General features: G+C 36.2%; 1 protein-coding gene, 1 long non-coding RNA gene and 1 pseudogene across 2 annotated transcripts; all 3 read left to right on the forward strand.

Moving 5' to 3' along the window:
- Positions 1–2767: 2767 nt before the first annotated feature.
- On the forward strand, positions 2768–3512 carry LOC124885259 ((S)-8-oxocitronellyl enol synthase CYC2-like). The gene is made up of 2 exons (XM_047412639.1): positions 2768–2896; positions 3028–3512. The coding sequence occupies exons 1-2, from the start codon at positions 2786–2788 to the stop codon at positions 3259–3261; spliced, it is 345 nt and encodes a 114-aa protein (XP_047268595.1). The 5' UTR covers positions 2768–2785; the 3' UTR covers positions 3262–3512.
- Positions 3513–3873: 361 nt separating this feature from the next.
- LOC107870533 lies at positions 3874–6341 on the forward strand. The gene is made up of 2 exons (XR_007055479.1): positions 3874–4444; positions 6165–6341. It is a non-coding gene; the product is annotated as an uncharacterized LOC107870533 (long non-coding RNA).
- Positions 6342–7129: 788 nt separating this feature from the next.
- LOC107871716 overlaps positions 7130–16971 on the forward strand; it is a 45822-nt pseudogene continuing 35980 nt past the window's right edge.

Here is a 16971-nt window from a genome sequence, read left to right on the forward strand (position 1 = left end):
CAGTAGTCGGAATAATAAATACTTTTTTTTAAAAAAAATAAGATTTTCGACGATACCTATCAAAAATAAAATTGAACAATTTAATATACCGACCACTGTAGTCGAAATAATTATTTTATTAGTTTTCAACTACCATAATTAGAAAAATTTTCTTTATTAATATTTCGACTACAGTAGTCGAAATAATTATAATTATTAAATAATTATTTATTATTTTTTCGACTACGATCGTCGGAATACTTACAATATTTTTAGTTAGTTTATTAATCTTCCGACTGCACTAATCAGAATCTTATTTTTTATTTGGTCATTTTATAATTTACAATCTGCAAACTACCGTGGTTGAAAGTTTTCGATGATCGTATTTAAAAATATTTTTCCGACAAGCTCTATCCCGACTACCCTGAAACAGTCGAAAGGTAATCGAAATACCTTATTTTTTACCACATTTCGACTACATTAACAGTCGAAAAATACTAATTTCTAGTAGTGATATTGGATCGGGACTGTAAAATATATGGTTATAAATTTTTTTGGGTCTACGTAAACTAGGTATTTTTAAATATTTAAGAGTAGTAATTTATCTATTTTCCTAATACTTAGTATTTTGTAACCAACTAAAATTATATATATATATATATTAGATAAAATCGTCTTTTCACTATTTTTCAATAATTATTATTTAATTTTCTTTTTAATATGACAAAATACTCTTCTAGACCCCTGTACTATGTCAGTTTTGTAAGTTGGATACTTCTACTTACATGTTTGTCATTTGGACCCTTAAGCCCATTAAAAAATAATATTTTGTACCCTTTGACCGTTGACCTTGCCTATGTGGCATTGAAATGATGACTAGGACAAAGAAAGTGTAGTCACTCGCCTGGGGTGCAAGTGGGTGTCAATTTTTGGCCAATTTTATATTAAACTAATTAAAACAATGAAAATAATATTAAAATTTAAAAAATAATTACAAAAGGGTTTTTTTTTTCTCCATCTTTTTTAATTTAAAAATATTTTTAAAAAATTTAAAATAATTTAAAATTATTTTTAAAAATTAAAAAAAAATATATTTTTTCCCTCCCCCCCCCCCCCCACACCCCACCATCCCCATCCAGCCCCTCCCCCCACACCACCAGCACCGTCTAGCCCCTCCCCACCCCACTCTTAGCCCCCACACCCCTCCCAATCCCGTCCTCACCCCACTCTCAGCCCCTTCTAGCCCCCACACCCCACCCAACACTCTTCCAGCCGCTCCCCCCCTCACCACCTTCACTTTTTATTTTTTTATTTTAATTTTTCCTCAATTCAATTCTTTTCATTTTTTTTGAATTAAAATTAAAATTTGAAATCTTTTTATTTTTTGGGGATTAAAATTTAAATTTGAATTGAAAGTGAGTGATAGTGAATATTGAAAAAAAATTAGTGAATTTCGCTTGAAAAAAATTAAAATTTTTGAGAATTTTTTAAAGATATTCAAATTTAAAAATCAAAAATTTATTATGTTTGTATATATGAATTTATAGTTAAAAATTTAAATTATTTGGAGAAGAATTTTAATTATTTGGAATGAATTTGATATTTAATTTGTGAGCAAAGATAAAAACATGATTATTCAAATTTTTCTACAATTACAAATTTTTCTTATTTAATTAAATTAATTTTAATATTTAATTTGTTATTCAGCATTTTAAAAATGACTTGGAATTTAATGTAATACTTTTTTTTTCTTTTTTAAATGACGTGGCAGATGACGTGACAGATGTGGCAGACGTGGAGAGAGTGTGTTACACTCACCAAAAAAGAGTTTAAAATATTGTTTTTTAGTGGGTTTAGGGGTCTAGATAACAAACATGTAAGTAGAAGTGTCCAACTTACAAAACCGACATAGTACAAGGATCCAGAAGAGTATTTTGCCTTTTAATATTGGTTCCTAAAATATATGTAAGTTGTGTAATTTAAGACTTTCAAACTGCCTAATAGCGTAAACTAATTTTTCCTTATTTAAGACTCATTATTATCTTTATTTATAAATGCACAGGGGGTTTATCCAGTGCGCGCATTCGAAGGGTGTAGGGGTTTAACCAGTGCGTACATTCGAAGGGTGTAGCGGCTGCGGGTTTTTCTGGAATAAGTTGCACAGGGGGTTTATCCGGTGCGCACATTCGAAGGGTGTAGGGGTTTACCTAGTGCGTACATCCGAAGGGTGTAGCGGCTGCGAGTTTTCCTGAAATAAGTTGTACATGTGTAGCGGCTGCGGGTTTATCCAGTGCACACACCCAGTGCGCTGTGCACAGGGGAGTTTATCCAGTGCGCACATTCGAAGAGTATAGGGTTAAAAACCCCTGATGTTACTTGCAGGCAGTGCACAGGGGTTTATCCAGTGGGCGCATTCGAAGGGTGTAAGGGTTTACCCAGAGCGTACATTCGAAGGGTGTAGCGGCTGCAGGTTTTTTTTGGAATAAGTTGCACAGGGGGTTTATCCGGTGCGCACATTCGAAGGGTGTAGGGGTTTACCTAGTGCGTAGATCCGAAGGGTGTAGCGGCTGCGGGTTTTCCTGAAATAAGTTGTACATGTATAGCGGCTGGGGGTTTATCCAGTGCACACATTCGAAGGGTGTAGGGGTTTATTCACTGCATACATCCGAAGGGTCTAACGGCTACGGATTTTCCTGGAATAAGTTGTACATGTATAGTGGCTGCGGATTTTCCTGGAATAAGTTGTACATTAAGGAAGGATCAACACAACATCTGTTAATTGTACTAAATGTTATTTTATTGGTGAATGAACACGTGGCTTCTTATGTGCCACTTTTGCAGTACCTTAGAACAAACTATTTTCTTTTGCATTTCCAATATGAGCTGGTGGCGAGTTGGAGCTATTGGTACTGCCAAGGTAATTGTTCTTTTCAATCTATATTTTTACTGTATGTATTATAGCTCAAACTAAAGTGGAAATAAATACAAGATTAATTGACAAGTAGTTGATGTTTGTAGTTTAAATCTACTAAAATTTTAATTCCACAGAAAAAATTCGAAGAAGATGATGCACCGTCCAAGTATGAAAGTGTTGCTCTAATCATCGGAGTCACCGGCATCATGGGCAATAGCCTCGCCGAGATCCTCCCTCTGGCCAATATCCCCGGTGGTCCCTGGAAGGTTTACGGCGTTGCCCGCCAGTCTAGACCATCGTGGAATGCTGACCATCCGATTGAGTACCGAAAGATACCCAATCTAAGCTATCGGTTCTCAGTGATGTAACCAACGTTTTCTACGTGATTTGGGCCAATAGATCGACAGAGGTTGAAAACTGAGAAATCAATGGAAAACTATTTACCAATGTTCTCAATGTTATTTTACCTAATTGCCCTAACTTGCACCACATCTGTTTACAGACGAGTCGAAAACATTATTTAGGTCCATTTGAATTGTTTGGAAAAGTAGGCCATGATTCTCCATTTCACGAGGATTTACCAAGATTAGATGCGCTCAATTTCTACTGTGTTCTTGAGGATATTCTTAATATATATACCACAAGAGACAACATGTTCATCAACTTTGCTTCCACTATTATCCAAGAGCTTCTCAATGTCATCTACCCCTCTAAACATGCTCCGGTCTCTCACAGAATTCCGTCCATTGTAGAAATGACCTCATAAACTTCTGTAAGTTTCACAGTTATCTGCACCTCCTTAATTTACTTATGAAGTGGACTAAATATATAAATACTTTTGTTCTACTTGACAGGTTGGAGTTTTCAACGTTAAAACAGAAATGTCAATATTAGACGAGCTCCAAAAGTTCTGCCAGCTGGATTGTTCAGGCTACAAACGACAGAAAGCCATTCGATTGTGCAAACTGTAAGCGGTAAACAAAGCTGACATATCTTTTAGCAGTAATAAGTTGTTGTCATCATTTGTGTGGCTTCTACTGTAAGGCCACTAAAATCAATTAGAATTTTTTTTTTTAGGCTAAATAAATAAATCATGGTAATTAAATACTTAATTTTGTCAATATTGAAGAGTAGATTTATTTAGTGTAATAAAAAATCTTAAATATTTATGTGGTGTCATTTTCTCTTAGTTAATGGGGAAAATATGTGGTGTATATAATTACTTGGTTATACTCTTACTTTTTCTTTTTAATAATAATTGTTCAATTACTCCATCTGTCTAAATTTATTTATTTTTGATGAAGTTTTTGTAAGTATTTTTTAAATATTTTAATGTGTTAATTCTTTTGATTTATAGCATTTTTTGTAGTTCTAAAAGGATAAATAGGGTGATAGAGAAGCAGATCCTTCAGTTGTTACCCTAAAACCCTAGAACTTGCTTCCAAATATGGCTTTGCACGCATCATCTCGAAAGGTTGTACAGGATTATCTGATGTTCCGAGCTCTTATCAAAGGCGACCCCATATTTAAGGCTTCCCCAACCCTAAAATGGTATGCATGCATGCAGACGTTTCATGTCCCATTCGATTCATTCATGTTTTATCTTGAATTTATAAACTATTTTGCTAGAAACCGAACCATAAGTGTTGTACTTGCCAGAAGCCTGGATGAAACGGGGCAATTGTGATTGAAATTTTTTTTTGTTTGAAAAAGTTTCATGTGTCTTATCCTCGCTGCAGTGTTGCCTCAGGCTTTGGGTGGTGCGATTGGCGTGCTGTGGTGGGCAGAATCAGAAAAAATTAAGGCTAACATATCACTATCTCTATTTAACTAGTTGCTTGGAAATTCTTGTAGTCAGCCCCAACTTGCTTGGATTGTTAACATATAGTTAGTTGTTCAGGTTAATCTTGTTTACCAATGTGTGCAAGTGCTATTTCATACAATCCTTTTGAACAATACGATATGAATTATTAATTAAAGATATATATAATTTTATTGGGTAATTTTGACTGGGTATGAATTTTAAGAACAAAGAAAGACTTTTGGAACTTGGGTTCTTAGACATGCCACGAGATTTATGTGGTTATTAAGGATTAATTGTTTTTCAAATATAGGAAGCAAAACGCTCAATTCTTTTTGTAATGGACTACGAAGGAAACTGTGCAAAACTAGCTGTGACAGTTCTATTGCCTTTAGGGCTGCTTAGAATCATGAATCAATTGTGTTAATGGCTGCTCTGACATTAGGTGAATTATTTGGAAGAAGAGTACTTGTGTGCCTCACCAAGATTAGAGTGTATACGGTTAATGTTTCCTCAAGTACTAGTTCCTCACAACAAATCATCCACAAAAAGAAGTGATCGCCTTTCTAGAAGGCGCCCTCGTATTGCCTGAGGGCTGAGAGTTCCCTTGAAGACCTACGGAAATTGTTTCTTCGCAATGCACTTGCTAGTGGATGCAACAAGCTATGCTTCATGAAGCAGCCAACAGTTAGACTGGTTTTTGGTCAGCTTAGCTTTAGTGTGTGAGGGGGGGAAGAGCCTCTTATCTCATGAGAATAGGGTTGTTTAGCTTCAGTAGAAAACTAAGGAGCAGCAGAGTAGAGGTGGAATCCCTTAAGAGGAAGAGAGGATGAGAGGGGAGGTATAGGTCGGTTTGCTGTTAGATGCATGGAACTATATATGCTTCATTATGAAGTATGAGTTGTTGAGTTGAAAAGGTTAAAATTTGAATCTGCGTCTAGGCTATTCAAAGAAAAGATTTTGAGAGCCCACAAAAATGATAAGAGTACACTCGATGTCTCGCCTCTCCTCCCCCTGTACAGCCAACTGAGAATCACATCCTAATTAATTGCTTCTGACATTGTCCATTGTTTCTTAAACACCGATGACTGTCTACTGCAATTGATTTACAATTTGGCGGTGCACTAGTAATTGCTTCCTGTCTTCTCTGTCACTAGGATACCTTTTGCTGCCTTTGGTTTTCCATTTCCTTATGTCCTGTTCCTGTTACGTTCCTAATTCTTGTAAAATCAGTGTTCCTGCAATTTTGCTTCATAATTAAATTGATGCAATGCTAATCTCTATAATGAATTCGTGGTATGGTGGACTTACTTAACTAGCAAAGGAAACAAGAATTATAGAATCATGTGAACCTCGCGCCTTGCTGTTTCTGACATTGTTGAAATCGCATTGCTGTTTTTGACTGATTCAATTTTTAGCAAAGTACTAGTAGGTAGTAGTTTTCTCACTTTGTTATTTGTCTCTTGGCAGGTGATACTAAAGACGAAGTTTAGGAGCCTGAGCAATGTTGATGTGATTGCTTTTGTTTATGATTGTAGCGTTAAATAAGATTTGTAGTTTTTATTATGAAGCTTTTGATATACTTTTGGTGCTTTGCAGGATGGTTTGTGTGCAGAAAAGGTTATTCTATCATGTGCAATTTGTGTTTTATGTGTGCACACTTTGTTCCAAGCTTATTTATCTATGAGCCTGTTTAGTCTCAAAAACAGTTTATAATGCAGTTTCTTCGATTAAGTTCAATTAAATTGTATGGATCTTTAAGCTAATTAAAGGAGGGGAAATCTAGTCAAAAACGGTAGCGAGATTCTGATGGCAAATTAAAATCTTCTTGCAAATTAATGAGAGAATATGAATTTGACTATATTTAACTTTCAATTAATTAAAATGTGTTTTTTTTCTTTTCACATGTGATACTTGCCGTCTTCCACTAGTGACAAGTACTAGCGTTGGCGAAGTCAGGAATCTCGCTAAGAGTATTTACGATTTAATACATATATTTGTAAAAAGTAATATTTGACTAACATACATAGTATTATTTTTTATACAATACAATATAATTTTTCAAATGAAGAATGTTCAACTGACTATCCTTTTGTCTATGTAACCATGTTGCCTCTATCCACAAGTCTAAGACAGACGAGAAAGAGATTATCTAGTGTTTTGATCGTTGCAGGGATTTAACCGAGACCTTGTGATTCTGAACGACTTCATTGACCACTAAGCCATACTTGAGTTAGATTTTATTTTTATCTTATATTATATTAGCTTGAGAGAATTTTAAACAGGAAAAATGGTTAGATTCATATGACCGACCCCACTAGATAAGACTGAGACATAGTTATTATTGTTGCTTATATATTTGTGAGGCATTAACTCAGAGATAAATTTTCAAGATTTTATGTAAGGCTGCTGAATGGTGATTTTCACAAGGCTAGATGACAGTAGATAAATCAAGAAGCTCAATATAAAGCAGAGACCAAGATATAGCATTTGAGAATGCCTTAGCAACTTATAATGAGGATTCTGCAGATAGGTGGAAGAAAATTGTAGCTGATGTTCCAGGGAAAACTTTACAGGAGCTTAAGAATCATTGTGAACTCTTACTCAATGATGTAAGCCGAATCGAGTCTGGTAGTGTTCCTTTGCCTTGCTACAAACTTTTCTTCCGACAGGTTATCGAGCCATATTGTTGGTGAAAGAACAGGCAACATGAGTGAGATTTCAGGGAGGTTGAATGGGGAGTTAAATGATGGAGGTAAATCGACAAGGTTGGAGCAGGACTGGTGGAAAGGGTTTGCTTGGACTGAAGATTAGCACAGGTGAGTAACCGTTGAGCTTCAGTTTATTGTGTTTGAGGTTGCTGCATATCATTTGGGATAGTGGTACTTTCTGTTTCTTTCTTCCCTTCATGTTTCAGTGAATATAATCTTATCAACTGTTGTCATGAATATAATTAGTGAATATAATCTTTTATGTTCCTCTGGCGAAAACTTTCTTTAGCTGGAAACACATCTAACTGTTGTCATGAGGGCACTTCATGATGAAACCTAGGGGTGGGCATATTTTGGTTTAAACGGTAAAAATCAAAAAATCAAATCGAAATTTAATTTTGGTTTTGATTTTTCAATTTTTTGGATCGAATTCGATTTGTAATTTTAAAATTTTGGTTTTTTGGTTCGCTTTTTTTTAAAAAAATCGATTAAACCGAAAAACCAAAATTTTATAAATAAATAATATATATATTTTATTATATATATAATATTTAGTAATTCACATTCACAATTAACATTTAACAGCAAATTCGCATACGCCGCAGACTGTTTATGGATTGTTTTAATGACTCAAATATTTTATGGACTATTTTGGTGACTTTGGACTGTTTTATGGACTATTTATGCAAGGTTATATCATATGTAATGATTAATGACGTTATATATTATGTTAAGCTTATGATTATTTCATTTCGTTTCATCCATGTTGAGTTATTTATATTTGGGAATGAAAAACAGGTTTGAAAAAAATATTTTTTTTCTAAAAAAACCCATCAATTTTAAATGCTCAGTTATGAAAAAGAGAGGCTAACTACTTTAATATTTCAAATCAAAATAAAAATTCAAAATAACCAAACCGAATTTGTAAAAATCGAACCAAACCGAATTTATTTCGATTTGGTTACTGTCACACCCCTTTTTTAACTCCAAAAAGATTCGTTTTAATGTTTCGAAGGACTTTTTATTTATTAAAGTGACAAAATGAAGGTTGTTTCAAAAAAATGATTATTTACAATTTTTTATTCAGATTCGCCACTTGACATAATTCGGTGTGCCAAGTCACCTTTGAAAGATCCTTTTCAAAACAGTTTGACTCTAAAAACTGATCTGCGAACAGAGATTCCGGTTAAGGAATTCTGTTGACTGAGGGAAAGGTGTTAGGCACCCCTCGATCCCGTGGTTTGACCACGGTCGCTTGGTGGAGCGTATCAGCTAATTTGACATTATAAATATATAAACCACACAAAATCACACAAAACAATCAATCAAACAAACAAACAAAACAAATCCAAAATTATAGTGTCCATTCCGATTATTACAATCCCGAAATAGAAAAATGTGAAAATATAAACCTACTCTATTCTATGTTGATTCTAAACTACACTCCATTTCTTTCTCCACCCGACATTCCGGGCCTTGATCGTGCGTCATCTTCAAGTACATGGCACTTCGGGGCATTCCCCGGATAAATCAATACAAATCCCTCGGGGCATTCCCCAACCGAATAAATACAATAGATCCCAATGCATAAATCAAAACCATTCCACAAACATATTCAAACACTCAACAAATCGTTATTCCTAAATTTGCCTACCCAGCTTACCGTTTGCCTATCAATTTCATCCTATCATGATACTATCACATTTAGCATTCGTATTTACTCCAAAACAACCAACAACAATAAATCAAGACTAAACAATATTCATTTTTATCAATTACTACTATCCAACCCCAAATTCCCTTCTTCTTTTTTTTGCGATAAATTTTCACACAAAACGGTATTCCAAACACATGCCAACATCAAATTCATGCCATAATTAATTACTCATGGATAAATAATATAAAACATCAACAGAAATATCCAATCATAACCACCAATCACAATGTTAATAAAAGAGTAGAGTTGAGAATTGGACCTCAAAAACCTTCGATTGACTTAAGAAGAGAAATAAAAATCATCCCGAGAGACTCAACAGGTACCAAATCTCGACTATAATCCAACTCTAACACGGATAACTCCGGAATCCGATTCAAACTCAAAAAGAAAAACCACGACAATAGTGAACACCCAAAACAAAATACGAACAAAATCGAGACTGGTAGAAGGAATTTTGCCGGGATTAAACTGAATCTTGCCAGAACCAGATTGAACCTCACCGAAATTAGACCCAAAACCGGTCAACACGACTGATTCGAGTCAGGTCAGGGTTGAAATCCACAGTTACCGCCCCGTCGAAACTTCGGTGAGCTCCAATGATGACAGAAACAAGCAGAAAGAGACAACAACAATGTTTTTCCGGTGAAAGGATACTATTTCCGGCCAAGAATGCCAGAACAGTAAACCCCAGTCTCTTTTATCTTCTCTCGTTCAAATATCTCCCTCTTCTCTCTGTTTTTTCTCTCTCCGGCTAGTTCTTTCTCTCATCTGTATGTATGAATCGTTTGCGTGTATGTGGTCTTCAATGGAAATTATGTGTGCATGCCTATTCAGTGAAGGAGTGTTTTTTTGGTGAGATGTGTGTTTGGTGTGAAGAAGAAGAAGGAAAGAAGAAAAAAAATCCCCCCCTCCTTTCTCTTTTTTTTTGTATATGTATGTGAATATGGTCCCTTATCCGTGTCCATTCCCTGGGTCCAAAAAAAAACATGTAAAAAGGGGGTAGGGGGTAGGGTAGGGTAGTGGTGAGGTGGGGGTAGGGTATGGGAGCATGAGGTAGTGATGTGTTGTCCAAAATTGATAGGAGGAGTGGTTAATTTTGTTACAAAAGAATAATTGGGGATTAGATTTGTTAGTGGGTTTGTTATTTTTCTGTATTTTGTGGAATATAATCATATGGGTGAGGGTACGTGGTTAGGTGAGCTAAATATGGATAAAAGTAGACTTCGGAAGGGACAAAATTAGGTGTCTACATCATGCCCCTTTTGAATGTAAACACGAAGTGTTTTTCAGACAAAGAAGTAGACAACAAGACAAAATTTTGTTCCGACCATTATTCAAAGGAGGAAACAGAAATAAGGACAACTGAGTCCTGAATTAGGACATCCTACCTACCCAAGTTATGAGGGTATCAAGTGATAGGTATGTTAAAGGATTGGAAGGAGAGGGACTATACCGAGTTGGAGAGTCGAGTGAGGTTCCATCGACTCTGTCATTACATCAAAAATGAAAATTACAAGTTAAAAATATAAATAAAATTACAAAAATCCTATCTATGCAGCTTCTGTTGGAATCTTGACTCGCTACTTCATCACCCTATTCTTCAGGCGGGCTCCTGACTTGCAATTTCTTCAACTTTTTGCTTGCCTTTCAATTTCTTCACCCTATTCTCCGGGTGGGCTCCTGACTTGCTATTTTCAATTTGTTAACTTTCAATTTCTTCACTTTGTTTCTTGGCTTTCAACTTCTTCACCTTATTGCTTGACTTTCCATTTCATTACCCTATTCTTCAGGCGGGCTCCTGACTTGCCATTTCATCACACTGTTCTTCACGCGGACTCCTGACTTTTAATTTCTTCACCCTGTTCTTCAGGCGGGCTCCTGACTTGCTATTTTTCAATCTGTTTAACTTTCAATTTCTTCACCTTGTTGCTTGGTTTTTCATTTATTCGCCCTGTGCTTCGGGCATGCTCCTGAAATCATATCAAAACTGAAAAGAAAATTATCCCAAACAAAGAAATGCATTTTCTATGAGTTAATTGGAATGACTCGACTAAAAGGTACGTCTTCTAGGAAGCAAGGGGAATGACTCGACTAAAAGGTACGTCTTATAGGAATCAAAAGAGATGACTCGACTAAAAGATACGTATTATAGGAGTCAAGGGAAATGACTCGACTAAAAGGTACGTCTTATAGAAATCAAAGGAGCAACTCGACTAAAAGGTACGTCTTATAGGAATAAAAGGGAATGACTCAACTAAAAGGTACGTCTTATAGGAATCAAAAGGGATGACTCGACTAAAAGGTACGTCTTATAGGAATCAAAGGGGATGATTCGACTAAAAGGTATGTCTTATAGGAATCAAAGGGAATGACTCGACTAAAAGGTACTTCTTCTAGGAATCAAAGGGAACGACTCGACAAAAAGGTACGTCTAATAGGAATCAATAGGAATGACTCAACTAAAAGGTACATCTTATAGGAATCATAGGGGGATGACTCGACTAAAAGGTACGTCTTCTAGGGGTCAAAGGGAATGACTCGACCAAAAGGTACGTCTTATAGGAATCATGAGGGATGACTCGACTAAAAGGTACGTCTTATAGGAATCAATGGAATGACTCGACTAAAAAGTACGTCTTATAGGAATCAAAAGGGATGACTCATCTAAAAGGTACGTCTTATAGGAATCAATAGGAATGACTCGACTAAAAGGTACTTCTTATAGAAATCAAGGAGATGACTCGACTATAAGGTACATCTTATAGGAATCATAGGGAATGACTCGACTAAAAGGTACATCTTATAGGAATCAAAGAGAATGACTCGACTAAAAGGTACGTCTTCTTGGAATCAAGACTTAAGTTAGGAAGTGCATTACCTAAGAAGAAAAATTCGAATTACCCAATCAAGGAAGTGTGTTTCCTTACCAATATTGTTTGAATTATCAAAACAATGAAGTGCGTCTGCGTACCAAAGCCGCTTGAATTATCAAAACAAGGAAGTGTGTCTCCTAGAGATCTTGAATTATGAGTTTTACCATGGTTTTGATTACCAAACCTATGCAGCAACCTTGCCTCTTGCATTTGTTGAGGTGAGAAATTACGGCCTTTGATGTTTAGGCTCTGAAATCCTTGATCTGAATGCAACATGTATTCCTATTACATACAAAGAAAACTTGTGACTTTAAAAACATGGTGGCTAGTTTGTGGCTTTGGCTTTTGAGGCAATTGCTCCTGCCCCTGTCACATTTTGCTTTGCTTCCAACCATTAGCATATGTCATTGACTTGTTGTATCATTGACCCAAACTCAGCTTATTAAGAGTGACTCTGAAATAAACACAGTATTTCTGCTTTGTCGTGTTTCTCAAATAAACCCTTTGAACCTTGGTATTTCCATGAGTTCCCTGACTTCTCTGTTGACGAAAATTCCTGCATGCCTTTTTTGGGCTCACAATCATGTATCTTTCATGTTCTAGCTTTTGTCTTGCTTTGTGCAATTAAATAAGATGGTAGCCAGTTTTGAAATCTTTTCTCACTTGTTTTGACACGAACTTGACTCAAAGACAAGGAACGAAAAAAAAGAATGACAATTTTTGTTTTGATAACTGACTCAAGAATGATAAAATTAAAATAAAGAGAAGAAAGAAAAGACAATGAATGTCCCTTTTTAAAACAAAGAAACAAAAAATTTATTTAAAAATGACAGTCAACACTAATGATTATGCCATGCATTTTGGATTAATCAGCTTGATATTTTCATCCAAACTTTCTACCCATTGTTGTTGAGTTAATGGCCTTGAAACTGAGTTGCTTTCTTAGGTCAGTTGCATTTAAGACCCCATTCAGCTAGTGGCTCCTTGAAGGGTTTTCGCCAACAAGCTTCTTTCATTTTCTCTTGGCTCACTATCGCCTTATGGTGTCCGTGAGGATTTTCACCAATAAGACTCTCTTGTTTTTATTTCTCTCAACTTACCATCACCTTATGGTGCCCGTAAGGGTTTTCACCAATAAGACTCTCTCATTTTTATTTCTCTCTTGATTCCCTATGCTGAGGAAGACAAATAGTTCCCAAATGCATCATCATATCCCTTTCATGCTCAGCCTTAACATCCTCAAAGATTGATCTGGAGGTCTTTCTTTGGTTGTAACTTGGCTTTTGGATAAGGTTAGAAAGAAAGGATGGCATAGGGCCCAAACAACACTTAAAGTGGGGTAGGACTTACAACTTTTGAAATTGACTCAAATAATGAGGATTAACTCATCCCCAGTTTCTTGTGACTGGGTGACTCTAAATTGTTTATTTGGTTGGATCGAGCTCTGAGTAGGTCAGCCTACATATCTCACCCTCGAGAGAGGAGAATCAGGTCATGCGTAGTTCTGGCAGCTTGTTTTTTTTTATTCTGATTTGTTTTCTTTTTCTTTTGTTGACTCTTTTGTCTTTGGGACTTTTCTGACTTTATTTTTCTTGACACTCATCTTTTCTTTCTTTTTTGACATATTTTTTTGAATTTTGTTGACTCTTATCTTAATTCCAAAAGAGGGGTATGAAAGAAAATAGGACTAGAGCTCAAATAGGGTAAACAAAGGATGACCCGATGTTTGGATAGCAGAATGAAATGTCTTCGGCATATCAATCCTTAAAAATGCAAGTACATATCATGCAATATGAAAGTAAGAGATGAAGATTATTTGTGACACTTTCACAATACTAACTTTAATTGAGCATGTGTCCACTACTTCTTCTGGGCTTGTCAAACATACAACTCCACCTGTGTTATATCCATCACATTGAATGACTCACGTTTTTGTGAAGTTGATTTTCTTTTTATTCCTCTTGATAGGATCACGTAGACACTGTTTGACCTAATTAAGACATGTCTTTCAATTGATGACCAAGTTATCCTTGCGACTCTAAAAAAAGTCTCAATTTTCAAAGAAGGCTTCAAGTTGATCACCAAAGCCCCAACACTCTATTTATTTTCTCATATGCTTTCTTTTCCTAAATTTAACTCTCTGATTCAATGCTTCATGATTAAGCTGGATTCTAAGATCTAACTGAAAATTCCGCCGGCATGTCATATCACTAGAATCAACATAAAATGGCTGTATAAATAAAACAATCAAACAACATATGTTTGAAACACAAAATGAAAGGTACACTTCATTTAGTTGAAATAAAAGATAAAAAGGTTTGAACATAAATGACAAAGGGACAAACCAAGATAGATCCTGAACTACAACCCTGAAATAATTTGAAAAACAGAAAAGAAAACAAAATAAACTACTAGACCTCTTCCTAGTAGGGAGAGGGTTGACTTTTCAATTGTTCAGCCTGACATATTAGCCACTGGTTTGCATATCAACATGACTAGAGCTTCCACCACTGTCAGACATATTTCCTTCAAAAAATAAGCTCTGGATCCCCATGCTTAACTCATTGCCTCCCACATATTGTGCAGTACCGCGTGCTGGTAAAGAACTCTATGGGATGGTCGAAGAGCCAATGATTTGCACCACAATCAATTTATCTTGAATTATCTTTTCTATTTCTCTTTTCAAAGTGCGACGATCTTCAGTACTATGACCCTGAACATCAGAATGATATGCACATCGCACATTAGGATCAAAGCTTCTTGAATGCGGGTCAGGAGTATATCCAAGGAGAGGAGTGATCATGCCCTGCTGTACCAATCTCTGGAATAAACTAGCATAGGATTCCCCAATAGGAGTGAAATTATCTTTTTCCTTCCTCCTCTTTGCAAACTCTGGCCTCGGATGAAATTTGGATTTAGAGGTCCCTTGGTAAATTTGTGGGGGTTGAGGACGATGTTGAGGTACAGGTGTGCATTGTTCACAGGATATCGAGGAAGTGGAATGGGATTTCTTGGATTTTAGAGAAAGAAACCTTATTGCAAGTAGTTATGTGGATCTGATATGTAATCTTGGGATTGAGGCTGACAGTATTGGTGGGTTGGACCTCTCAAACTCTTCTTTGGCCCTGTTATGACAATAGGTGTGTTTTCCTTCTTCTTTCTTTCAGTTTCCCTTTGTTGATTGCAATGTCATCCCGAATGTTTCACAAAATCCTTCTGTCCATTAGGTTCCCTGAATTTTAATGTCTCAAAGCTGGGAGGAAGGTTAACACTTGAAGACATGCCCCAGTTTTTATATGAAACATCTTCATAGCCTATAAGTCTAGGGGAATTTTTCATATCATTTTCTACACTCTTCACTTTCCCAACCATTTTCTCTGGCTCTTTTGGCATGCTAGGATTCTTAGTAAGAAATTTTGGCGGTTCACTTAACTTAACTGTAGGATCAACAGTATACCAATGATCATCAACAGTATTGAATGTGGAGTCACTAGTGGACTGGGGAAGCACAATCGTTGGATTGATAGACAAAGTGGAAGCCTTAGTAGAAGGTTGAGCAACAAAAGCACAGACGGTATGTGGTGTTGTGAATGTGGTAGACTTATACTGGGGAGCTAAAGAAAGACTGGTGGAAGTATTGAGGTGCATTTGACGTGGAATGGATTCTGAGGCATGCTGTGGCGCATCAACAATAGTAGGAAACTGGCTTTGCAATTTTGGTGGAAGACTCAAGGTATTTGCAGGGTCAAAAGTGGGGAACGAAGGTAGAGGTAGTGATAACGCTCAATCTACAGCTCTCGTGGGAGTGTAAAGCGGTCGTTAGCAAATATAGAACCCAACCTGGGTTGGGTATCGATCCCACAGAGAATAGCTTGGCCAACAAGCAAGAGAAATTACTAGACTTTTAGTGCAAGTCTCGTAGGAAAGGGGGGATTGTAGTATGTAACCAAAACAAGAATGTAAGAACTGAAAATAGCAAAATAAAGAGAGATTGTCACGTGTGTTGTAAACAATGAGAATTGAGGCGTTGGGGTTATGTCCACCTTCTGAGGTATACGTCTCTATTGGCTATGAGTGTGTAGAGTCTTGACATGTAATTGCTTATAGAGAATTGTAGTCGATGGTAAATCCAAGCGTCTCTCGACCTAAACAAGGACTATTTCACTTTAACTCTCTCGAGCTTAAAGCGTGACTAACGGTACGAATTCTCCAAGAAGTTAGTCCAGGTACGGCACTAGCTTTTTAATAGGAAAGGGTGTCCTACTACCTTGACATTATCTCTTTTCCAGACAAATAACTTTTCTCTCGAACAAGTCAGATGTTAGACTGGCGTTGGTCTATGCGTCTTCTTTTCTAGACAAATAACCTTTCTCTCGAACAGGTTAGATGTTAGAATGGCGTGTTCTTGTGTTTGAACCGCAAAGAATGTAGATTTAAGATGAAGAGAATAATGATATAAGCAATATACTTGTCTTGAACTCACAAACTCATAGCTATAGATAGTAACTCATTCGGCTTCCATAACCCCAACTAAGAGATTTAGTTACCCATGAATGCGAAGGATATCACGTTTTGCATGGTGGATGGCGTGAATAGTAGGTGTTTGGCGTGTGGTTTTAGTGATTCCGTAGCAAGTAACGATTCTCTTGTTGTGGAATTTAAGAGTAGAAGAATGAAGAATTGAGAATGGGTTGTAGGAAGATGTCTTAATTGTAAGGAGATGAATGAATTGTCAGAATGTCTCCCTCCTCTTTTCTTTAAAAATCTCTAACATGATAGGGTATTTATAATACTCCTATCCTACTCCTACTAAACTAATAAAATAAATAACCAAATCCTAATATACTAATGAAATCCTTGACCCAATTGTACTAGGGTAAGGTTACAAAATTATAATCCAAATAGAATGATGAAACACATAACCTAATTGCACTAGGTTAATGTATTATGGCAAAAATCCAGCTTTGTGTCTGTAA

This window comes from Capsicum annuum, chromosome 5 (genome assembly GCF_002878395.1).
Source record: "Capsicum annuum cultivar UCD-10X-F1 chromosome 5, UCD10Xv1.1, whole genome shotgun sequence".
NCBI lineage: Eukaryota > Viridiplantae > Streptophyta > Magnoliopsida > Solanales > Solanaceae > Capsicum > Capsicum annuum.

Excerpts from the sequence above, each read along its gene's own strand:
- LOC124885259 (XM_047412639.1), top strand. The coding sequence starts at position 2,786 with ATGAACACGTGGCTTCTTATGTGCCACTTTTGCAGTACCTTAGAACAA. Across the intron at positions 2,897-3,027 it reads GAGCTATTGGTACTGCCAAG|AAAAAATTCGAAGAAGATGA; the intron begins GTAATTGTTCTT and ends TTAATTCCACAG.